The sequence below is a fragment of the Pelophylax lessonae genome (assembly GCF_965119305.1).
Source record: "Pelophylax lessonae genome assembly, chromosome: 2".
Classification (NCBI taxonomy): Eukaryota; Metazoa; Chordata; class Amphibia; order Anura; family Ranidae; genus Pelophylax; species Pelophylax lessonae.
The window spans coordinates 113,416,202-113,441,854 of NC_138769.1; the positions used below are offsets into that span (position 1 = coordinate 113,416,202).

Consider the following 25,653-nt stretch of genomic DNA (forward strand, 5'->3'; position numbering starts at 1 on the left):
GTAATGTCACTGGTACCCCCAAAAGTGTCAAAAATGTCAGTCAAGGGTCCGATCTGTCCGCCGCAATGTCGCAGTCCTGGCAAAAAAATCGCAGATCGCCGCCATTACGCGTTAAAAAAAACACCAAAAATGACAGAAATCTTTCCCTTTGTTAGTAAACGCAATAACTTTTGCACAAACCAATCAAAATACGCTTATTGTGATTTTTTTTTTAACCAAACATAGGTAGCAGAAAACAAATTGGCCAAAAATTTAAAAAAATTTTGATTTTTACATTTTTTGGGGGGGGAATTTCATATAAAAAAATGTGAAAAATATTGTTGTTTTTTCAAAATTTACGCTCTTTTTTTGTTTATAGCGCAAAAAGTAAAAATCGCACAGGTGATCAAATACCACCAAAAGAAAGTTCTGTTTGTGGGAAAAAAAAGACGTAAATTTCGTTTGGGTATGGCGTTGCGCGACCGCGCAATTGTCAGTTAAAGTCGCACAGCGCCGAATCGCAAAAAGTGGCCCAGACGTAATACAGCAAAATGCTCCGGTGGTAAAGTGGTTAAAGGAATTTTACTATCTGATCACGCCCCAGTAATGATGAGGATCAATATAATAAATGAGCAGAAAAGAATAAGCTCATGGAAACAAAATTAAGCTTTGATACAAGATCAGAAGGAAATAATAAGGAAATAATAAGAACGAAAAAAGAGAAATTCTCTATGCTGAATGAATAACAGGAATAATCGCAAGCCACCATATGGGAAGCCCATAAAGCTTATATAAAGGGTATCTTGATATCTATATGGCAGTGATGGTGAACCTTGGCATCCCAGATGTTTTGAAGCTACACTTCCCATGATTAGTTCAAAAAAATCTGGGGTGCCAATGTTCACCATCACTGCTATAGGGGTACAGAAAAAGAAAGAAATGATATATTATATAATCATTTTATTGAAAGAAATATATGAGTTGAAGCAATTACATAAAAGTAATGTAAGGTCAGATACACAGCAAGCATTCGTTTCAAGGCAAGATGAGATGATTGCCTTAATGGAACAGGAAACAAAATGAGCTTTCAATGTGGTGGCTAAAGAAAGATACCAGTGGGAAACTAAATCAGAAAAGTATTTAGTGAGAGCACTGAGGCCAAAAAATCTGCAAATAATATAGCTAAATGAATAGGGAGGCTGGGAAATTGGTACAGTATATACAACTTCGGAGATAGCAAAAGCCTTTCAAAAATAATATAGTGCATTATATTCAGTAAAACCAACAGGGCAGTATGAAATAGAACTAGATATAATGGAAAGCATACAATCTTATTTAAAGGATGCTAGGCTACCTAAATTAAAATGTGTATTAGAAGATGTATTGCAATCCCTGGAGAGACCAATAACACGAAAAGAAAAAGAAACAGTGATAAAAGATACGGGAATTGGGAAGAGCTCAGGCCCGGACGAGTATTCTATAGAATATTTTAAAAATTTCAAAGGACAGCTTCTGCCTAAATTTTGCTCATATGTAAATTAGACTTGAAGAAACTGGTATGAGGAATGAATCATTGCTAGCGTACATCACAATTAAACCAAAGGCGGGGAAAGATTCTGCATTATGTTCTAGTTTTGGAACAATATCATTAATAAATGTAGATAGAAACTTATATGCAAAAGTTTTAGTCACCAGGTTAAAGACCTTAATGCCACAGTGGAATCATACCGACCAGGTGGGGTTTATCTCGTGACCAGAAGAAAGGAGCAATGGCTTGAGATCATTGTGCCTTCTACATAAAGTCAGCAACGAAAAGTCACCTTGGTTATATTTCTGTCCATAGATGCTGAAAAAAACATTTGGCAGTAGTAGACTGGTGATTTATGTTGTTATTTATTTAATAGCACTGGGTACTGTACTTAATAACACAATAGAACTCACTTATCCCTCATATACTGAACGCAGCAAAGGGGCTTATTCCAAAGTTTTGGCACGCACAGGAGATTCTAAGGACTGGTTTAGGAGAGTAGAGTATAACTGTTCGATGAAAGAACTTTATCACTCATGTGATAATAGGAGAGAAATATTTGTAGAAACGTGGGACGGTTGGTTTGAACTGAAAAGGTCAATAGTATATCCAGAGATGATTGGAACATAGGAGAAAGAGAAAAGAATGGAAAGATAAAGTGTTGGAAATAAGAGGTTAATTATATGTAGCCTGGTCGCACGACTGATATTGTTCAAACTGTTATTTGTTAATAAGGGTCTGCAAAGACAGAGACTTTGGAATTATGGGAGATGTAGTTCCGGGAGGAGCCAGGATCATAGACTGCTAGAGAGAGAGAGACTCTTCTCCCAGGGAGCCGTGGGGCACGCGGAGCCTGCTGGGAGTGCCTTTATAAAGTTGTGCGGGATCGAGTTTCACTCTCTTGCCTCGAGGACAGAGTGCTGTAAAGAAGGTAAAGAGCTGCTGCGGATCGCAGAGGAATAGGCCAGAGGCCTAGAAACGGACACTGAAGCTGAAGTGGGCGGTGTGAGAGCAAGGAGAAGTCTCTGTAGTGTGATCGAGTGGAAGGTCATCCGACAGGCTGAGTGAGATGCTAAGCAGAGAGGAGATCCCAGTTTGGGTGAGAGAGATCCAGTATCTACATCTGCATAAATCACAGACGTAGGCTGAGTCAGGGCGGGACTGCCAAACTGTTTGCTTAAAAAGGCCATATGGAAATATAGTTATACCACTGGACACTGCAGTCACGTATATAGTGCGAGGTGGGTGAACTAGGCTTTAAGCCCTCTGTCCAGTCCCAGGCTGTTAGTCTGTTGAGACACAACATCTGTTTTACATTCGTTTCTGTGGATTACAATTATTGACTACTCTGGGGATTACAGTTCATCATCATCATCACCTTTTTTGGATTACAATAACTTTCCTTGGATTGTTTGAGGATTCCTTACCGGTGAAGACTAGTGAGGCCTCACTCTTCAGGAGACTATTGCAGTTCAGTATAAAGGGGGCCCCGTTAGTACACAGAGTGCACTCTCATAGTAGATCTAGTATTGTTACATTGTTTATTCTACATTAGTCATTAAGTGTAGTCATTCTTTATCTGTGGTCACTCTCTAAGTATACCAAAACAATCAGCGTGTTTATTTGTTGCTGGAACGCAATCCTCTAGTATATATATATATATATATATATATATATATATATATATATATATATATATTATTTACATATAAATGTGTGGCTTGTGTTCCAGATCCTGAGTGCTGAACTACACTCAAATTCTTGGTTGGGAACTCAGGATCTACTTCATTGTTAACCCTTGCATTATCTATAATTCTGTCTGCAAACTTTTGTTTATTCCTATTTCAAAAGCAGTAAACGTGTTCTTTAACTGCAATATTTGTGGTCTTAATTATTCAGTATGACAGAACCAATAGTGTCAGTTAGATTGGAACCAGCTCAGGGCGAAAGAAGTGAAGAGGATACCCATGCATTAAGCCACCCTCATGGGGGCAGGGCTACATATAGAATAAAGGGGTAATACATTCAGGATTTGTGTATAATGGGGGGGGGGGGTTATTATTATTATTTTTGTAACTAATGATTGGATACAGAATGCTAAGATAATGTGTATATTTATTGTTTGAAGCAAGAAAATGAACAAAGAAAAATAAGCAAAAAAAGGAGAGCCTGATTGGAAGATTCCGCAATAGCCCAGACAGACAGCCCAGATCTCCAAAGAGTAGAGACAGGTACCTGGAGAGATTGCCGAGGGTCATTTAAAGCTGTATTTGTGTGAAAATAGTTCATATACGCAGCAAAAAGCAGATAAAAAATCATAAAACTACTACAGTTTCCATTAAATGTAAGACTAATTGTTGTGGGTAAGCACTGCTGTTCCTTTAAATGCAGTTTGATATGCATGGATCAGGGTAATAATAAATGACAAAGAAAGGTGATGTAGCAAAAAAGAGATGGCAGAACACAAAAGCATATTTATTACCCAATGCCCACATCTCTTACTTCTGCACAAACAACAGATTTAAAAATCATATCATATATGTGGCCAACATTAAAAACACAATTCCATACCATGAAAGAACTATTGCCAAATGAGGATGTAACAGCCACCATTTATACACGAATAAGAATCAAAAGATGTATTGGATCACAAATCTATAGAAAAATACACCCACTCCTTAAGAAAGGCATTCAAATCTTTGAACATCTCTATCTGTGGTATGTTTAAAGGTTATTGTATCTCGGACATAGAGCATTTTAAAAGATATGTAAATGCTATATTAATGTACTTGTTTTTCTATGCTGAACTTGTTATACTGGCAAAATCATGTGACATCAGGGTCCACTCAGTATTTTTTTTTTTTTTTACAAAAGGAGTTTAAAGAGCAAGTAAAGTCTTCTTTTTTAATTGTACCTACAGGTAAGTCTATAATTAGGCTTACCTGTAGGTACTGTGAATATCCCCTATACTTGCACCGTTTTGGAGACATTCCGAGTGCATGCAGCCGAAGACGTCTTGCCGTGCCGGACCTTCAAAGCCCATGCCATAAATGGCGGCTCCCGTGCACATGCGCAGGAGTGACCTCATTACGGCTCCAGCCACTCACAGAGCCGGAGCCCGCGAACCACTTGGGAAGATGTCAGCCATCTCAGCGGTGTGCGGGAGCTGCTGGGGGGCTTCATTGTAAGGTAAGCATATTTTATTATGCCTTTGTCATACAGTTTCCTTTTTGTGTTTTTTTTCCCTCTTTAACCACTTGCTGACCACCATCAGTACATATACTGCGGCAGTATTTCGTGGGACCGCTAGTGGGGGCGCCGATAGGCTACAGGGGAAGCCAGTGAGTGGGTCCGGCAGTCACTATGTCCGCCGTGCACCAACGATCGCTCCCCGTGGAAACAGAACGCCAGCCTGCCGTTGTAAACGGCAGACCACTGTTCTGTCAGTAATGAACACAGGGATCCTGTCTTCCTCTTATTTAGGAACACTAAATAACTAAATATTCATTGAGCAAGCCCACCCCACACACACACACAGTTAGAAAGCACCCCCTAGGGACAGATTTAACCCTTTGATCGCCTATGGGTTAACCCCTTCCCTACAAGTGTCAATATTACAGTAACAGTACATATTTTTAGCATTGATTATTGTAGTAATGTCACTGGTACCCCCAAAAGTGTCAGAAATGTCAGGTGTCCAATCTGTCCACCACAATGTTGCAGTCTCGCTAAAAATTGCTGATCGCCGCCATTACTAAAAAATAAATGAAAATTACATAAATCTTTCCCCTAGTTGTAGACGAGATAACTTTTGCGCAAACCAATATACACTTATTGGGATTTTTTACCAAAAATTTGTAGCAGAATACATATTGACCTAAATTGATGAAAACATTTTATTTTTTTTATTGGAAATGTTTTATAGCAGAAGGTAAAAAATATTGTTTTTTTTTTTTTTTCAGAAATATCACTCTGTTTATAGCGCAAAAAATAAAAATCACAGAGGTGATCAAATACCAGCAAAAGAAAGCTCTATGTGTGGGGAAAAAAGGACACCAATTTTAGTTGGTTACAGTGTCACAAGACCGCGCAGTTGTCAGTCAAAGTAAAGCAGTGCTGTATCTCAAAAAATGGCCTGGTCATTAAGGGGGTAAAACCTTCTAATCCAGAAGTGGTTAATGGACCCATGTTAGGTCCATGTGCAGGCAGATGTAAATAGCCATACATTCACTTACATCCGACTACGTCACGTGTATGTTTGAAAAGTCAAAAAAGGTTGCAAATCTTTCCCGCATTTTTTTTTTCTTTTCTTTCAAATCTGGGCCTTCTTTGTGAGTAATGACTAAAATAAGTGAAAAAAAAAATGTTTGCAATGTTAAAATTCACTCTGAAAGGTAACATACCTTACTCATTTATAAATCAGGGTCTCTGGGGTTAATTGACTAAAGACAAATAGTCTGTTAACTTTGCAGGGGAAGCTGCACCTTGCAATGGAAATATCTCCAGAGCTAAGTGAAAGAAGTGAAGCAGCTCTGCTGCCTATCATCATCCAATCACGTGGTGCTATTAAAGGTTATTATATCCCTGACATAGAGCATATTAAAAGTTATGTAAATGCTATATTAATGTATTTGTTTGTGCATGCAGCCGAAGACTTCTTGCCGTGCCGGACCTTGAGAGCCTATGCCATAAACAGCGGCTCATGTGCACATGCACAAGAGTGACGTCATTGCAGCTCAGGCCACTCACAGCCCGGGAGCCTGCAAACCCGGTAGAAACACCAGAGAAGATGTCAGCCATCTCAGCGGTGTGCGGGAGCTGCTGGAGGGCTTAGTTGTAAGGTAAGCAAATCTTATTATGCCTTTGTCTTACAGTTATTTTCCTCAAGTTTACAAGTTCTTTAATGGACCCATGTTAGGTCCATGGGCAGGAAGATGTAAACAGGCATACATTCACTTACATCCGACTACCTCTGATACGTCATGTATATTTTTGAAAAGTCAAAAAAAAGGTTGCAAATCTTTCCTGCCTTTTTTTTTCTTTCCTATCTGGACCATTCTCTGCTACCTATCATCAACCAATCACGTGCATACAAAAATGCTGCTTTTTATTTTCTATACACATGATTGGGTACAATTTTCAAAGTTATAAAGTTATATTTCACCGCATTCACTAAAATTTCTCTTGCAAAGTGAACAGCCTATTGCCTTTAGAAAATCAATGTGAATGCCTCCTTTTTTTGAGCAGAGAAATCCTAAAATTGTGTAAAAATAACCTATTTCCCCCATGAGTTATATGGTTAAAAAAAAACAACAACGTGTTTTTGTTTATTGTACAACTCTAGGATACAACACCTGGCACTGCAACAGACAATTTTGGTAAGTGCACCATGAACAACATTATTAGCATATTATCAGTCATTAGTGTGATAGCAATTTAATTTACCTGATATTCAATCTTCACAATTTACTAAATGCAGCTAATTTTCGGAGCAGCTGTCTTCGCTGACGTCACTGTAGCTGTTCCTGTAAAAAAATAAGCAATAAAACATGTATGTTATTTGGAGCTGTTGACATTTTATTGTGATTAGTTCAGGTATGGCAATCTTTAAAGAGACCCTGTCACCAAACGAAAAGTCTAATTAAATGCGGTGGCTGTAAATAGGGAAATACACTGCTAAAAAAAAATGTAAGGAACACTTTGAAAACAAATCAGATCTCAATGGGGAAAAATATCATGCTGGATATCTATACAGATATAGACTGGGTAATGTGTTAGGAAATGAAAGGATGCCACATCGTTTGATGGAAATGAAAATGATCAACCTACAGAGGGCTTAATACACCCCAAAGATCAAAGTAAAAAAATTATGCAGCAGGCAAGTCCATTTTGCTGAAATTTCATTGCAGAACTCAAAATGGTACTCAGTAGTTTGTATGGCCTCTATGTGCTTGTATGCATGCCTGACAATATCGAGGGAAGCTCCTAAATGGACGACGGATGGTGTCCTGGGGTACTTCCTCTCAGATCTGGACCAAGGCATCACTGAGCTCCTGAATAGACTGAGGTGCAACCTGGGGGCGTCGGATGGACCGAAACATAATGTCCCAGAGGTGTTCAATTGGATTTAGGTCAGGCAAACGTGGGGGTCATTCAATGGTATCAATTCCTTCATCCTCCAGGAACTGGCTGCATGCTCCTGCCAGATGAGGCTGGGCATTGTCATGCACCAGGAGGTACCCAGGACCCACTGCACCAGCGTAGGGTCTGACAATGGGTCCAAGGATTTCATCTTGATACCTAATGGCAGTCAGGGTGCCATTGTCTAGCCTGTAGAGGTCTGTGCGGTATGGATATGCCTCCCCAGACCATCACTGACTCACCACCAAACCGGTCATGCTGAACAACTGTAGAGGCCGCATAACGTTCTCCACGGCTTCTCCAGACCCTTTCACTTCTGTCACATGTGCTCACGGTGAACCTGCACTCATCTGTGAAAAGCACAGGGCGCCAGTGGCAGACCTGCAAATTCTGGTGTTCAATGGCAAATGCCAATCAAGCTCCACTGTGCCTTGTAGTGAGCACAGGGTCCACTAGAGGACGTCGGGCCCTCAGGACACCCTCATGAAGTCTGTTTCTGATTGTTTTGTCACAGACATTCACACCAGTGGCCTAAGGGAGGTCATTTTGTAGGGCTTTGGCAGTGCTCATCCTGTTCCTTCTTGCACAAAGGAGCTGATACTGGTCCTGCTAATTAGTTAAGGGCCCTTTAGGGCCCTGTCCAGCTCTCCTAGAGTAACTGCCTGTTACCTGGAATCTCCTCCATGCTCTTGAGACTGTGTTGGGAGACACAGCAAGCCTTTTGGCAATGGCAGGTATTGATGTGCCATCCTGGAGGAGTTGGACTGCCTGTGCAACCTCTATAGGGTCCAGGTATCGCCTCATGCTACCAGTGGTGACAATGACCCCCAGTCAAATGCAAAACTAGTGAAAAACAGTCAGAAAAGATGTGTAGGGGAAAAAAATGTCAGTGGCTTCCACCTGTAAAACCATTCTGGTTTTGGAGGTCATCTCATTGTTGCTCAACAACTGCACCTGTTAATTTCATTAATACCAAAGCAGTTGAAACTGATTAACAAACTCCTCTGGCCAAGCATGTCTCCAGATCTAAATCCTACTGAGCATCTGTGGGGCATCCTCAAATGGAAGGTGAAGGGGCGCAAGATCTCTAACATCCACCAGCTCAGTGATGTCGTCATGGAGAAGTGGAAGAGGACTCCAGTGGAAACCTGTGAAGCTCTGGTGAACTCCATGCCCAAGAGGGTTAAGGCAGTGCTGGAAAATAATGATGGCCACACAAAATATTGACACTTTGGGCCCAATTTAGACATTTTCACTTAGGGGTATGTATGTATGCTTATATTGCTTTCCCTATTGATCGCTGTAACATTCTTTCTAGATTTGTTCTTTAGTGGATTTTTTTGCAATCAATACATTTTTGGGTCTTGATTTCTTTTTCCTGAATATACTTCTCTTACTTAAAGAGGTCATTAAATGTGAATTTTGTGGCAGTTCTCTTTTCTCCATTAGAAAGTATGTATCCACCTTCATCTATAACTTAGAGGCCTTTATGAGCTCCATTAAAGATATTTCTACAGAAAACAAATGATGCCTGATGACCACGATTTAAAACAGATCTTAAAGTGGTTGTAATCCTCAGTCATAAACTATGAACAAAGCATATCCTTCTATAGTGTGTACTTGTCTCAATCCATAGTACTAAGTGTAGTTTCTGTCTGCTGCCTTGTTCCATTGCTATCAGCATGAGTCTCTACTGACAAGTTTTCCTGGCACCAGGAGAAAAAAGGTGACAGGGGAGGAGTTTCCAGCACACAGCCTGTAACAGACAGCCTCAGCTCTGTTCATGTGTGCTGTGTGAAGGGGAGTGTGTCCCTTTCCACCAATCAGCTCTCAGAGCTCTCCTCACTGAACTCTGCAGAGTGTAACCTCAGCTTTCATTTTCAAAGCTCTTGTTTTCCTCAGCCCTGCTTTCTGAAAGTTTGGACAAGCTTTATAAATCTTGGACTTTGTACCGCTGTAGAGGAAAAAGGGCAGCAGATAAACAGTTACAACTCACGCAGGAGGATTTGTTTCATCTCTGTGTATCACCTGAGACCAGTCACTTCACTGGGTATACAGTGAGGGAAACAAGTATTGTATCCCCTGCTGATTTTGTATGTTTGCCCACTAACAAAGAAATGATCAGTCTATAATTTTAATGTTAGGTTTGTTTTAACAGTGAGAGTCAAAATAACAACTAAAATATCCAGAAAAATACCTTTTAAAAAAATTATGAAAACTGATTTGCACTTTAATGAGTGAAATAAGTATTTGACCCCTTTGCAAAACATGACTTAGTACTTGGTGGCAAAACCCTTGTTGGCAATCACAGAGGTCAGACGTTTCTTGCAGTTGGTCACCAGGTTTGCACACATCTCAGGAGGGATTTTGTCCCACTCCTCTTTCCTCTTAATGTCATTAAGGTTTCAAGGCTGATGTTTGGTAACTCAAACCTTCAGCTCCCTCCACTTATTTTCTATAGAATTAAGGTCCGGAGACTGGCTTGGCTACTCCAAGACCTTAATGTGCTTCTTCTTCAGTCACTCCTTTGTTGCCTCGGCCAAGCTGTTTTATGGTTATAGTCATGCTGGAATTCCCATCCACAACCCCTTTTCAATGCCCTGGCTGAGGGAAGGAGGTTCTCGCCCAAGATTTGACAGCACATGGTCCCGTCCATCATCCCTTTGATGCTGTGAAGTTGACCTGTTCCCTTAGCAAAAAAACACTCCCAAAGCATAATGTTTCCTACTCCATGTTTAAAGGTGGGGATGGTGTTCTTAGGGTGATAGGCAGCATTCCTCTTCCTCGAAACACAGCGAGTTGAGTTGATGTCAAAGAGCTTGATTAGGTCTCGTATGACCACAACACTTTCACCGAGTTCTCCTCTGTATCATTCAGATGTTCCTCAGCAAATTTCAGACGGGCCTGGACTTGAGCTTTCTTGAGCAGGGGGACCTTGCAGGCGCTGAGAGATTTCAGTCCTTCACGGCGTAGTGTGTTACCAATTGTTTTCTTTGGGACTATGCCTTGAGATCATTGACAAAATACTCCCATGTAGTTCTGGGCTGATTCCTCACCGTTCTCATGATCATTAAAACTCCACAAGGTGAGATCTTGCATGGAGCCCCAGACCAAGGAATTTTGTGTTTCTTCTATTTGCGAATATTTGCACCAACTGTTGTCACCCTCTCACCAAGCTGCTTGGCGATGGTATTGTAGCCCATTCCAGCCTTGTGTAGGTCTACAATCTTGTCCCTGACATCTTTGGACAGCTCTTTGGTCTTAGCCATGGTGGAGAGATCGAAATCTGATTGATTGCTTCTTTTGAAAGGTGTCTTTTATACAGGTAACAAACTAAGATTAGGAGCACTCCCTATGACAGAGTGCTCCTAATCTCAGCTCGTTACCTGTATAGAAGAAACCTGGGAGCCAGAAATCTTGCTGATTGACAGGGGATCAAATACTTATTTCACTCATTAAAATGCAAATCAATTTATAACTTTTTTAAAAATACATTTTTCTGGATTTTTATGTTGTTATTCTGTCTCTCACTGTTAAAATAAACCTACCATTAAAATTATAGACTGATCATTTCTTTGTCAGTGGACAAACGTACAAAATCAGCAGCAGATCAAATACTTTTTTCCCTCACTGTATGTAAGGGTTTACAACCACTTTAACCCTTCTATTCTTTACAACCAAGAAGGCACAATTTTAGCCTGTGTTTGATCTGCAGTTACCATGGTGTTGCAAATGTGATTAGTTGTGACACCAGCTATTTGAGCGTTTGGGAGAAAACATGAGCAAATTACTAAATCTTACACTTAACATCTGAGGCGTGCCTTGAATTTAACTGGTTTGAGAAACATTTAAAGCAGTACTTAAAGTGGTTGTAAACCCCAGACATGAAACATGAACATAACATATCCTTTTATAGTGTGTACTCAATTAAGAGCACTAAGTGTAATGTCAGCCTACGGCTTGGTTCCTCTGCAATCAGTGTGAATCATTCAAGTTTTCCTGACACCAAGAGAAAAATGGTGACATGGGATGGGAGCTCCAGCACACAGTCTGTGATTGGCAGTCCGAGCTTTGTTCCTGTGTGCTGTGGGAAGTGGGGTGTAATTTCCCCTTAATCAGATCTCAGAGTACTCCTCCCTGAGCTCTGCAGAGTGTAACCTCATCTCTCTGCCTTTTTTTGCTGACATGTCAGCCAAGTTTTTATAAATTCTACACTTTTAATAGCTGTAGAGAAGAGATATACAACGTATGTAGGAGTATTTGTTTCATCTCTGTGTATCACCTGAGGCTAGTGACTTCACTTGGTATTTTAAAGGCTTTACAACCACTTTAACCCTCCTATACTTAACAGCCAAGGAAGCTGCCATCTCGGCCTTATTTTGATCCACGGTGTCTATGGTGCTGCATATGTAATTGATTAGAACACAAGCCATTTGAGGGCTCGACAGTTGACAGCTAACATGAGCACACTAGTAACTGTAATAGTTATCAGTCATGGCAAGCCTTTGATGTAACTGATTTGGAAAACAGTTAAAGTTAAAATCCAAAATACTTACCTCTGTTGCAATAGCACACACCCACAAAGCCCTGGCATCTTCTCCCCTTCCTTTGGCCATCTTGATTGTCCAGTGAAGGATGGCATTGCTCCCACACATGCACAGAAGTGCAGCCATCCCAGCACTGTTTTTTATTTTAGACTTTTGTTCAACCTTAAATTAAATTAGTGGGTTTAGTGGCTTTTTTAGCAAAATACTCACCTCATCACCGCTCATCAGCTGCTATCATCTTCTCCCCAGACTGCTTCCAGGTTTTTAGCCTCAGGCAATGATGTGATCCCATGCATGCACACAGGAGTCAGTCATTCTAGCACAGGCAGAGTATGGCAGGAATACACGCTAGTGTACATTCACTAGAAGGCTGTGAGCAGGCAGGTAAGTGCATCTTACTGTAGAAGAGACACAGCATGTCATTTCTCCAATAAACAGTTCCCTACTTGCAATTTTTGAAAATATAGGTTTACTGTAGTTCTGCTTTAAACTGGAGGGTTTAGTTCTGTTTTACATTAATGTGGTAGCTGAGCAGCAGCAGTGAGAGGACTAGCGCCAAATACAAGACCTACATTTGTGGACATTGAGTCCAGCAGTAAAAGTTGAAATGGGTGTTGGATCTATTCAGAGCAGTTACCATAGATCACCTAATACTAAGTCATTTAGTCTTTTTAAGTTCATAAAGCCATAAAATTATTGACTTGTGGAGGTCATCAATAGTTATATGTGCACATAGTGCACCAAGAAAACCCTCATGGACTTTGAAGGCAGACTCACAAATATATTTGTATAAAAGTATAAATTATATTTTAGAATCCGGCATAAAAAAGACCTATGTCCTAAAAAAATAACAATAAATAACAAGAAACTGATTACCCTATAACCATCTAGTGCATCCACAGAGCCACCTGTTGTTCAACTTCAGGTCAGCCCAGGTAAATTGTTTTGGTAAAACCCGACATGTTTCAGACTCTTATAGTTCTTCCTCGTGGGATAATGGGTATATTTGCTTCTAACAGTAGACATATTATATTTCTTAGTTGCATAAAAAATACCTCCATATGTATACAGTATCTCACAAAAGTGAGTACACCTCTCATATTTTTGTAAATCATTTATTATATCTTTTCATGTGACAACACTGAACAAATATAGAAAGAATGTTACAGTTATCAATAGGGAAAGAAAAATAAGCATGCATTTGAGGTTTTATACCTTAATTGTTTGAGAATACTTTGTATTTAGCTAAATATTGGCCTGGCAACATGTCAAATCAATCCATGAACCACAAAAGCTATCTAGGAAACATTGCAGCTGTGTCTACTCAAATTACCATTAATCTTTCATTTACAGTATCTCACAAAAATGAGTACACCCCTCACATTTATGTAAATATTTTATTATATCTTTCCATGTGACAACACTGAAGAAATGACACTTTTCTACAATGTAAAGTAGTGAGTGTACAGCTTGTATAACAGTGTAAATTTGCTGTTTCAAAATAAATCAGCAAATAGCCATTAATGTCTAAACTGCTGGCAAACAGAAGTGAGTACACCCCTAAGTTAAAATGTCCAAATTGGGCCCAATTAGCCATTTTCTCTCCCCGGTGTCATGTGACTCGTTAGTGTTACAAGGTCTCAGGTATGAATGTGGAGCAGATGTGTTAAATTTGGTGTTATCACTCTCCCTCTCTCATACTGGTCACTGGAAGATCAACATGGAACCTCATGGCAAAGAACTCTCTGAGGATCTGAAAAAATAATTGTTGCTCTACATAAAGATGGCCTAGGCCAGTGATGGCGAACCTTGGCACCCCAGATGTTTTGGAACCATATTTCCCATGATGCTCAACTACACTGCACAGTGCATGAGCATCATGGGAAATGTAGTTCCAAAACATCTGGGGTGCCAAGGTTCGCCATCACTGGCCTAGGCTATAAGAAGATTGCCAAGACCCTGAAACTGAGCTGCAGCACGGTGGCCAAGACCATACAGTGGTTTAACAGGACAGGTTTCACTCAGAACAGGCCTCGCCATGGCCAACCAAAGATATTGAGTCTATAAACTCAGCGTCATATCCAGAGGTTGTCTTTGGGAAATAGAAGTATGAGTGCTGCCAGCATTGCTGCAGAGGTTGAAGGGGTGGGGGTCACCCTTTCAGTGCTTAGACCATACGCCACACACTGCATCAAATTGGTCTGCATGGCTGTCGTCCCAGAAGGAAGCCTCTTCTAAAGATGATGCACAAGAAAGCCCGCAAACAGTTTGCAGAAGACAAGCAGACCAAGGACATGGATTACTGGAACCGTGTCCTGTGGTCTGATTAGACCAAGATAAACTTATTTGGTTCAGATGGTGTCAAGTGTGTGTGTGGCAACCAAGTGAGGAGTACAAAGACAAGTGTGTCTTGGCTACAGTCAAGCATGGTGGTGGGAGTGTCATGGTCTGGAACTGCATGAGTGCTACCGGTGCTGGGGAGCTACAGTTCATTGAGGGAACCATGAATGCCAACATGTACTGTGACATACTGAAGCAGAGCATGATCCCCTCCCCTCGGAGACTGGGCCGCAGGGCAGTATTCCAACATGATAACGACCCCATACACACCTCCAAGATGACCAGGTAGGGTGAAAAGAGGCTCAGTCATAATACTTTAGATAGAATCACCAGCATCCACCACATTTTAACCACTTAAGGTCCACCCTAGGGCAGTTCTACTGCTACAGGGTGGCACCTCTGCACCGGATCATTTATATATTAATCTTCCGGGTAGGGAGCATGTAGGCCCGATTGGCGGGTGTGGGGTACTGGATGTCCTCCTGCACCCGCTGACTGTTAGGCAGAGAGAGAGAATGGCAATCAGCCTATGTAAACAAGGCAGATCGCAACTCTGACAGGAGGGAAGGGATGGAATTTGTGTCCCTGCAAAGCAGGAAATAAATTCCACCTCTTCCCCTAGTAAAAGCACCTCACACAGTACAGTAAAACACTGCCTAGGCACAAAGTTAACCCTTTGATCGTCCTTGATGTTAATCCCTTCCCAGTCAGTGTCAATAGTACAGTGAGAGTGCATATTTTTTAGCACTGATCACTGTATTGGTGTCACTGGTCCCCAGAAAGTGTCAAAAGTGTCAGAATGTCTGCTACAATATCGCAGACCAACTATAACTATCGCCGCCATTACTAGTAATTAATAAATAAATAAAACTATCCCATAGTTTGTAGGTGCTATAACATTTGCCAAAAACAACCAACATAAGCTTTTTGGGATTTTTTTTACCAAAAAAATGTAGCAGAATACATATTGGCCTAAATTTATGAAGAAATTAGATTTTTTTTCAATTTTTTTATTGGATATTTTATAGCAGAAAGTAGGAAATGTATATATATATATATATATATATATATATATATATATATTTTTTCAACATTTCCGTTTTTTTTTTTCTTTTTATAGCGCAACAAAATAAAAAATGAAGTAGTGATCAAATACCACCAAAAGAAAGCTCTATTTGTGGTGAAAAAAGGACATAGATTTTATGCAATTGTCAGTTAAAATAACGCAGTGCCATGTCACAAAAAATGGCCTGGTCAAGAAGGGGCGTGTGGCCAGGTTCACACTGGTGCGATGTTAGACATCGCATGGGATTCACACCAAGATTCACATGCGATGTCTCTGCGATGCAAATTCAGCCATACACATTGTATGGCTGAATTCGCATCCCCTTGGCACCAAAACGGTGCAGGACCTTTTTTTTGGTTGGCACTAGAATCTGATTGCATGGGTGTTCACACCCATTCCTGCACCATTTGGCAGCTCACATTGCAATTTGCAAACCGATCTGGGGGTGTCATTAACTTTGCATTGACACCCCCAGTGGTTCGTAAATGTCAGTGTTAACTGCCGGCAGGTGACATGCGATGCGGAAAGCCGCGCTGGAATCTTGCTGGTTCAAGCATCGCATATATGTAAACCAGGAATAAATCTTCCGGCGGTCAAGTGGTTAAGCTGCATTATATTAAATTTTTGTACTTGGCTTAATTACTGCTTTAGGAACCATTTAATAGCATGCAAAAGTGCAGATATGAACTGTAACATAATAATATCGTGATTCATTAAGATAAAAAAAAAAAAAAAAACATACCAGAATTGTAGCATGCAGCCCAACACCACTATTCCAATTTCAACAGCCTTCCATAAGCTTCAAGTGAGGTTTGATGGTCCAACACTCTTTCCTTACCATAAAATATGATTATTCCAGGAATTTCTATACACGGCATAGAGGTTACACATTGTAGTGATGGATGGCTGGAGTGCACAAAACCTATTACATACCTGTTATTTATTACTATACACTTTTTGAAACAAGGGTAATCTCACTGTAGAGAGAATTCAGAAAGAATTCAGACCCAATCATACACTGTGCCAAAATGAAATTCAGGTGTTCTGTCTTCTCTCTGAGACAATATTCAATGTATTTGAGATCTCAGCACAATTATGTATTTTTCATTTACAGGTAGTTATAAAGCTCCTACAATTTATGCAACACTTTATATCTTTTACATTCACATCAGCCCCTTCCCCACAAGGTGCCATATACATACACATGCTAGGGCCGATTTAGACTGAGGCCAATTAAGCTACTAGCATATTTTTTTTAATGTGTGTGCAACCCGGAGTACTATACCTGGGTGAACTTGTGTCTTTTTTCAATCTAACTAAGTAGGTAACTGGAGGAAACCAAAACAAGCACAGGGAGAACATGCAATCACTATGCAGGTAGTTTTCTGATTGGGATTAGAACTAAGGGCCCTAGTGCTGCAAGCCACTGTGCTGCCCTATTATTTCAATAATAATAGGCACATCGTTTTGAAAAAAGTGTGATTGTGTGTTATAATGTGTTACTTTCACAACCTGGCATATACAGTATAAGCATTGTGCACAAAACCCATGCAGTGCAAAAAAAAAGAAGATGGGAACCCAATGTACTTACTTTCTTCAAGGGCATCCGATGGAAGCAATAAAATACAGGTAAAAACAAATTAGCCAGTTCAATACTTGCAATCAAACAGCTACATTATACCTGCTGTATAGAGTATATCTCTAGCAGTCATTATCTGGGGATTTACAGCATTTACAGCAAAAAACAGAATACAACGTGAAATGGAAAACGTAAGTATCGGATAGTGAAGAAGAATACAATCAATACCTTAGACTAGAAAGTGTATTATAAATACAAAATAGGCTAAAAGCAGGAGAAAAACAAATACGTGGATTCACGAACTGATAGATCTTTACAGCTTCTCTGTATTATATTGAGTTGTCCTTTTACCTCTCCTAATGGAGTCTATTGTAGCATTTTAGCCTGTCCATCGGAAGTGGAACAAAATGCTGGCAATCATGCAGCAGGGACAGACAACCCTCATCCTTTTAAAAGCATTAGTGCCGCTGGCTTTTTAATTAATGTAAAAATTTACAGTATGATATGGGAAATGCTTAATGGAAAAACTCACGTGTATAACTATGTAATAGGCATTTTCAATGAAAAATTCATCTGAAATAGGGAAATGTTTTACTATATGCTTTTAATTAACCACCTTACCCCCAAGGACCAGTTTTGACATTTCTGTCATACATGTAAAAAATAGCATTTTTTTCTAGAAATATTAATTAGAACCCCCAAACATTAAATATTATTTAAAAGCAGAGACCCTGGGGAAAAAATGGTGGCTGTAACAGTTTTTTTTATGTCGCATCATATTTGCACAGCCATTTTTAAAATGAAATTGTTTTGCAAAAAATACACTTTAATGAATTTCAGTGCAGCCAAATACAATATAATAAAAAATGTTGGTATGTGGCGCTACCTGCTCAAGGGAAATAAGGATATAGTGCCAAGGTGCACAGTATGTGTGTGTGTGTGTGTGTGTGGACTGAACTTTATAACCCAACATAATCCAAAAAATGAATCAATAGACACAATCCTTATATATTATTACAATGAAATAAATTATAAAAGTGCACCGTGCTAAGTGAAAGACTTGCTGGGTATGTAATGATAGCCTTACAAAGTGCTAGCTGGTAAAAGAATTGTTGCTAGTGCTCAAATTATTGTGCTATTCAATAAACTTTATTAAATAATATACATGCTCACTGTGATAGAGATATATCAGATCTAGCACCAATACTGAGTGATACCCCCTACCCTGGGGGTATGGTGATGATTTAAATATGTATAGGTGCTGTAGTGCTGACCAGATAAATATTCACATGAAACACTGTGGGGAGATCCCTCCCAGTGCTTTGTGTCAGACAGTGAAGTAAACAATTATTCCCGGGGGTGACCAGCCGGGTCCCGTGCGGGTGCTGGCTATGTATATATGTTGAAAGGGGAATTCTGTGGGGCGAGTGCAATATCAAGTGGGGGGCCACGGGTAAAGGCACTACAGCACCCGCCTGGTACCCGGCTGGTCACCACCGAGAATAATTGTTTACTTCACTGTCTGATACAAAGCACTGGAAGTGACTAAACCCTTGTCACTTCTGGGTTTTCAAAGCACCCCTTCCGCGCCCTGTAGAAGTGACCAAGGAGCTTTATAGAAACTTGGATCACTTCTACGAGAAAGCCCATCGCCTGCTGAAAATGTTAATACTGGGATGATTCTGCAGGTGCAGTCATCATCTCAATGGTGTATGGGTATGTCCTAAGGTGCTAAAGTGGGTAATCAAACAATAAAAACAGACATGTAATTCCCATCTCATTTCATGATGAATACTATTATGCACTAGTCATCCATAGTCCTGCCCATTGACAAGGTTGGAAAATGACTGTAAGTTCAGTGTTTTATAGGCGGTATCAGATTTTGTACAGTGCACAATGGTAGCTTAGAAACTTCTGTAAGAAAGGGTTGTTTTTTTTTTTTATAGATCAACAATGCACACTCTGCCTTGTTTCCTTGCTTGTTTTTTGCATTAGCCTGTTATGCAAATTGTACATTTTTATATGATGTGCACAACATATTTAAGTGAGATTATTCAATACTTTATACAATCATACATTATTATATCCAATTATGTGATTTCATTGTTATCCTTATTCAGCATATACAAACTCAGCAGATGCATACATCATCTTACATTATTATCTAAATATGTGTGGAGCCCATTATCTACAAACATTTCATCCATTAAGCTCTGAAATACAGACAACACCGCTCTCAATAGTCTGGCCTACAATTAATAATAAAGATAATGCAGCGCTGGTATTAAATATGAGATTGTAAATAAATACAATAAATATGTGAAAAATAATCAAGACAATAAAGTCACTATGTGCAAATTGTGCAAAAAATGTGCAAATATATTACAAATATATATTAAAGTGCATTGCAACATAAACCATATCCGTGATCATTAAAGTGCATGATGCTAATAAATATGATAATAAAATAAAGTCCATCCAGTTCAAAGAAAGTTGATAAGACAATCTCTGTAGCTTATGGAAAATGCACCAAAGTGCAAAGTAGACTCTCCTTAGATGTAATATTAATAGTGTTATCACTGGTGTGTGTGACCGCCACCGATGTGTGAGGTAAGGAGGGGGCTTACCAGAAAGATAGGACCCAAGGGCCAAATTGTAGGGCCTACAATTACTCTTTAATCTGAAATAGTAATAATAAAGGTCCCTTTCACACGAGGCAGACTTTGTCAAGTGGATCCATCTGCTGAGCAGGCGGATGACAGGTACATGTCTGCTCTGCTATGCAGAGAGGACAGGGACGCAGCCCACTGTTCTCTATGGAATAGTCGGATCCGATCTGCTAGACGGATGGGGAACAGATCAGTTTACATCTGCCTCCCTATAGAGAACAAAAAAAAAAAAAAAAACGGACAGGTGGACCCAATCAGTCCGCTGGTGTGAAGGCAAATAGGCTGTGCACTTTACAAAGTGCAGTTGCCCTTTGCAAGTGCAGTTGCTCCAGAGCTTAGTAAACTAGGTAAGGCTTCACTTTGCAAAGAGTACCCCGTCATGTGCTAAGAAAAAAAAAAAAAGAAAACAGCATTTTTTGCTTGCACATGATTTGGATAAGGGAAGTCAGCAGAGGTTCTACTAATTTACTAAGCTCTGGAGAAACTGCACTTGCAAAGTGCAAGTGCACTTTGCAAAGTGCACAGTCATTTTGCTTTTAGTAAATCAACTCAATTGCCCTATCTTTGGTGTCAGTGGGAGGACTAGTACCTTATAGTTGATGTCAGTGGAAGGAATAGTGCCCCATCATTGGTTTGAATGGAAAAAATTCTGTCCTATTTTTGGTGTCAGTGGGAGGAGTTTTGCCATCATTGTTGGTGTCAGTGGGAGGAATATTGATCCATTGTTGGTATCAATGGAAGGAATTATGCCCCATCGTTGATGTCAGTGGGATGAATTGTGCTCTTTTGATGGTATCAGTGAGAGGAATAATGCCCCCTTGTTGGTGACAGGAATGATGTCCCATAATTGATGTCACTGGATGAAATGATGCCCAAAGGCCTGGATAAAGGCAATCAAAGGGCTGCATTCGGCCTCAGAGAGGCCGCTTTTGGAAACTGCTAATCTAGCAAAATCACCTTCGGAAAACTGTTCTATGGACAGGCCTAAAGTAACCTAAAGCAACTGAATTCCCCAAAGACCTGCAATATGGATCCACAAGTTTTTCCAAAAGATAAAATAATTATTTAATTCGTTTTAATTGCAAAAAAAATCTCAGGCATAAAATATAGACAACACCACAATGCAGGAATACATAGGCACTAGGAGAAGGCTCTATTAGACAGCATAAGGGAAGAAGAGAGGCAGAGGTCTTTGGTCCAAAGACCACAGTTTTTTTTTTTTCTATAGTTGTCATTTCTAAAAGGGATAAACATGAGGACTTGTAAAAGTTTTGCAGAGATTTACTGCATGTGTTTTTTTATATTTTTCCCAGACATACACTTTAATCTAACTTGACTCATGAAGTTCAAGAGGTGACTGTGTAACTCTGCACATAAATTGGAAATTTCCCTTAACGTTAGTGCACAAAAAGATGTACTGAAAACAGGAATTACAAAGCAGCGTGACAATTAGCTGGGAGCATGGCATTGGTTCCATAAAACTAAATTTCTACAATAAAAGGACCTGTCATTATGCATTTGCTTTCAGCAGTTTACGAGCAGTTAATGAAGCAGGCAATATTTAGATCCCAATAATATGGCTCATCTCCCAAGTCTGCAATTCTGCACATAAATCTGTTTGTGTAGGTCTGCTGGGAAGGCAGCAACTTTAATGTTGTATCTTAAAAAGGAAAAAAAAAAGCCTTGGCAATGATGGCCTCATTTATAAGTAACAAGAAAAAATAAAGTGAACGTACAGTACATTGCTGTTTGCTGAGATTTCAGAGTAAACGTGAATGATCTGCCCCATGCTGATAAAAAATTTCAATTCGTCACAAAGTGAATGTCGTTCCTTTATCATGACTAAGCGTCTTGCCAGGTATGAAAATGCAGTGCTTACATACAGACAAAGAACAAACTGTTATCAATGGGGAAAAAAAGTCTAAAGAGTGATGGAATAATCTGTGATTTATTCTTATAGTGAAAATTTTTGCTTTTCCGTATCAAAAGAGCCGAAGGAAGAGTCTGACCTTAACATTTTACATTCGCCGCTTCTTTATTCAAGCATAGGGACAGAATTGAAGTAGAGCTTTAGTCACAGCATATACTTTAGAACACCGGTGGCGTGTGTGTGTGGTGATTGTACTCCAACTTTTTCCGTGTGCATTGTGAAAAACTGCAAAAAAAGTGCAGCAGGGCTGAACTTTTTAACATTGAGGTAGAAAAATGTTGCTACTGTGTGGCCCTTCTGGAAGTTTTGGGGGCTGCACCTGAGGCCCTCTAAAAACGTTTTCAGTTGACCACCATTGCTTTAGAACATCATCATTGTGATTACAATATAAGCAATAGTTATTAATGATGAACTGATATAGGCTTACTTGAAAATCTCCTTTCACATTGTGAGTGTTGTTTGCTGGCCATCTCTTTACACAACTTCCTGATTTCCCTACATGCTTTGCAGCTTCTCCTCTGCTGTTTACTTTCAATTTCTAAGGACTACATATCCCTTGGTGCCTTGCTGCCTCCAAACAGTGATTCCTGTATCAAGAATTTTACCGTGAAGGTAAGCCCATGCCCCAATATCGCAACTACAACTATTTAAAGATAAAGTAGGGGTTTCAGGCTGGTTAGGGAGAAGGAAGACCAGAGACTCCATACATTAAAATTAAATCAATTTATTGAATGTATTAAAAATAGTTTAACCATACGTGGGGATGTATATAACACATATAATACACCCCTCATATGTAAGACATATATTCAATTAAAAACCACAGCACAGAAATATCTCCCTGTTATGGGAGCAATACATGCTTCAAGCTGATGTTGGTGCAAGAAGTCTTTGATGGTATACGGTTTGTGGGTCCCAATGAGCCAACGCGTTTCGCATCAGGCTTAGTCAGGGCCAAAGAGACTGAGCAATACCGATATTTCTTGCTGAAATTGGTGATTAAATGACAGGTAGGAAAATCGCTATCTATAAAGTTTAGGTATGTAATTGGTGGTGTCCAGTTTATCGGTATAGTTCTCTTAGATGGATAATGTAGAACCCCAATATCTAAGTGGCAATCTTTCCATCCTGTCTCTTTATATATAACAAGAGATTAATTTCCTCTTTCTGGTTTGTATAGCCAGGAGAGACAAAATAACCAGGCTCATGTGTAAGAATTCATTTAGCTCTCCTAAGACCATACTTGTCCGACTCACATATAGAGTCCACTTTAGTAAGGAGTAAGGAATATATATGGCAATGCCAGGTTGTGTACTCTTCCAATTAGTCCACTTTATATATATGGAGGCAGGCTTAGGAATGGTTTAGATTATATGCCATTCTGAATCATAATGCCCATTCATGGCTCCATAAAGTAGTCTCGATGTTGGTGGTTCTCCGTATGTGCCTGCCTGCAGGCACATACGGAGAACCACCATCAAGACTTTATGGAGCCATGAATGGGCATTGTGATTCAGAATGGCATATAATCTAAACCATTCCCAAGCCTGCCTCCATATATATAAAGTGGACTAATTGGAAGAGTACACAACCTGGCATTGCCATCCTTACTCCTTACTAAAGTGGACTCTATATGTGAGTCGGACAAGTATGGTCTTAGGAGAGCTAAATGAATTCTTACACATGAGCCTGGTTATTTTGTCTCTCCTGGCTATACAAACCAGAAAGAGGAAATTAATCTCTTGTTATATATAAAGAGACAAGATGGAACGATTGCCACTTAGATATTGGGGTTCTACATTATCCATCTAAGAGAACTATACAGATAAACTGGACACCACCAATTACATACCTAAACTTTATAGATTGCGATTTTCCTACCTGTCATTTAATCACCAATTTCAGCAAGAAATATCGGTATTGCTCGGTCTCTTTGGCCCTGACGAAGCCTGATGCGAAACGCGTTGGCTCATTGGGACCCACAAACCGTATACCATCAAAGACTTCTTGCACCAACATCAGCTTGAAGCATGTATTGCTCCCATAACAGAGAGATATTTCTGTGCTGTGGTTTTTAATTGAATATATGTCTTACATATGAGGGATGTATTATATGTGTTATATACATCCCCACGTATGGTTAAACTATTTTTAATACATTCAATAAATTGATTTAATTTTAATGTATGGAGTCTCTGGTCTTCCTTCTCACTAACCAGCCTGAAACCCCTACTTTATCTTTAAATAGTTGTAGTCAGTGATTCCTGTACTGACTCCACCTCCTGAACCTCCTCCTCTCAGCAACTTTTCAGTTCAGGAGGCAGGATCTGTGAAATGTGTGACACAGCAGTTCAAGTAAGTACTGTAAATGTTTGAGGATCTTTACATAGTTAGTTTACAAACTTCAAGAGTGTTCAGATTAATGAGACTAGGCTAGAAATATTTGAAATACAATATGAAGAAAAATATATGATTTTACATTTTGACAATAAATATGTTTTAAATCTCTGCTGTTGTTTTGGGCATAGCATATACAGTATCTCACAAAAGTGAGTACACCCCTCACATTTTTGTTATATCTTTTCATGTGACAACACTGAAGAAATGACTTACTTTTGTTGCCAGCAGTTTAGACATTAATGGCTGTGTGTTGAGTTATTTTGAGGGGACAGCAAATGTACACTGTTATACAAGCTGTACACTCATTACTTTACATTGTAGCAAAGTGTTATTTCTTCAGTGTTGTCACATAAAAAGATATAATAAAATATTTACAAAAATGTGAGGGGTGTACTCACTTTTGTGAGATACTGTGTGGGCAAATTAACCTTTTTACATCAGCACTTAAAATGGGCTGTGATGCCCTAGGCTGGTAGGAGGGGCTCACAATGGAGCTGCACTGTGACTAGCTACACAGTGGTGATGCCATCCTACTGGTTCCTGATACCCGATCATTGCCCATCCGATCGGCTCCTGAACATTGCTATTTGATCATGAGCTGTCCATAAGAGCTCTGTCACAGTTCTAGGGGTGCTCCCTAGAAATTGGTAACAACGCATATATGCGTATAGCGGTCGTAAAAGATTTAAGGTAGAACTATGGACTAAATCATAAATCCAGTATGCAAATCAATCATCCCTAAGGTGATGCCACAAATTCCAAACATGGTTGCCAGCTGATTTTGCTAGATTAAATGTATTAAAATGTAGCTTATAACGTCACCGAGTTTTGTTTTTTCCCCAGAGAAAAGACACGATATACACAGCTGTTATGGCAAAATTATTCCTATCTAGCCCTAATGGCTGTTTCCACTGGAAATTTCCAAATGCCCACTCCCTGAAAGATATGTCTTGGCATGAACCCACACATCTCTGTGACATTAACCACTTTAAGACCGGAAGATTTTGCTGCTCAATGACCAGGCCACTTTTTTCAACTTGGCACTGAGCGACTTTCACTGACAATTGCGCAGTCATGCAATGCTGTACCCAAACTAAATTTACATCATTTTTTTCCCACAAACAGAGCTTTCTTGTAGTGGTATTAGATCACCTCTGCGCTTTTTATTTTTTTTGCGATATTAATAAAAAAAGAGCGAATATTTTGCGAAAAATTGGCATTTTCTACTTTGACAGTTAAAAAATATCCAATATATTCAATTTTTGTCATATATTTAGGCCAAAATGTATTTAGCTACATGTCTTTGACAAAAAAATTCTCAATGAGCGTATTTTTTTCATCCACTTTAAGACCGGAAGATTTTACCCCCTTCCTGACCAGGCCATATTCTGCGATTCGGCACTGCGTTAATTTAACGGACAATTACGCGGTCGTGCAACACTGTACCCAAATTAAATGTACGTCCTTTTTTTCC

General features: G+C 39.6%; 1 protein-coding gene across 1 annotated transcript in view; it reads right to left on the reverse strand.

Annotated features, from left to right (window-relative positions):
- The window catches only part of CTPS2 (CTP synthase 2), a 459,116-nt gene that overhangs the window by 29,037 nt on the left and 404,426 nt on the right, over positions 1–25,653 (reverse strand). The window contains exon 19 of the mRNA XM_082245048.1: positions 6,953–7,032. Coding sequence (XP_082101174.1) covers positions 6,987–7,032 — 46 coding nt within the window. The 3' untranslated portion in view covers positions 6,953–6,986. The remainder of the gene's footprint in view (positions 1–6,952; positions 7,033–25,653) is intronic.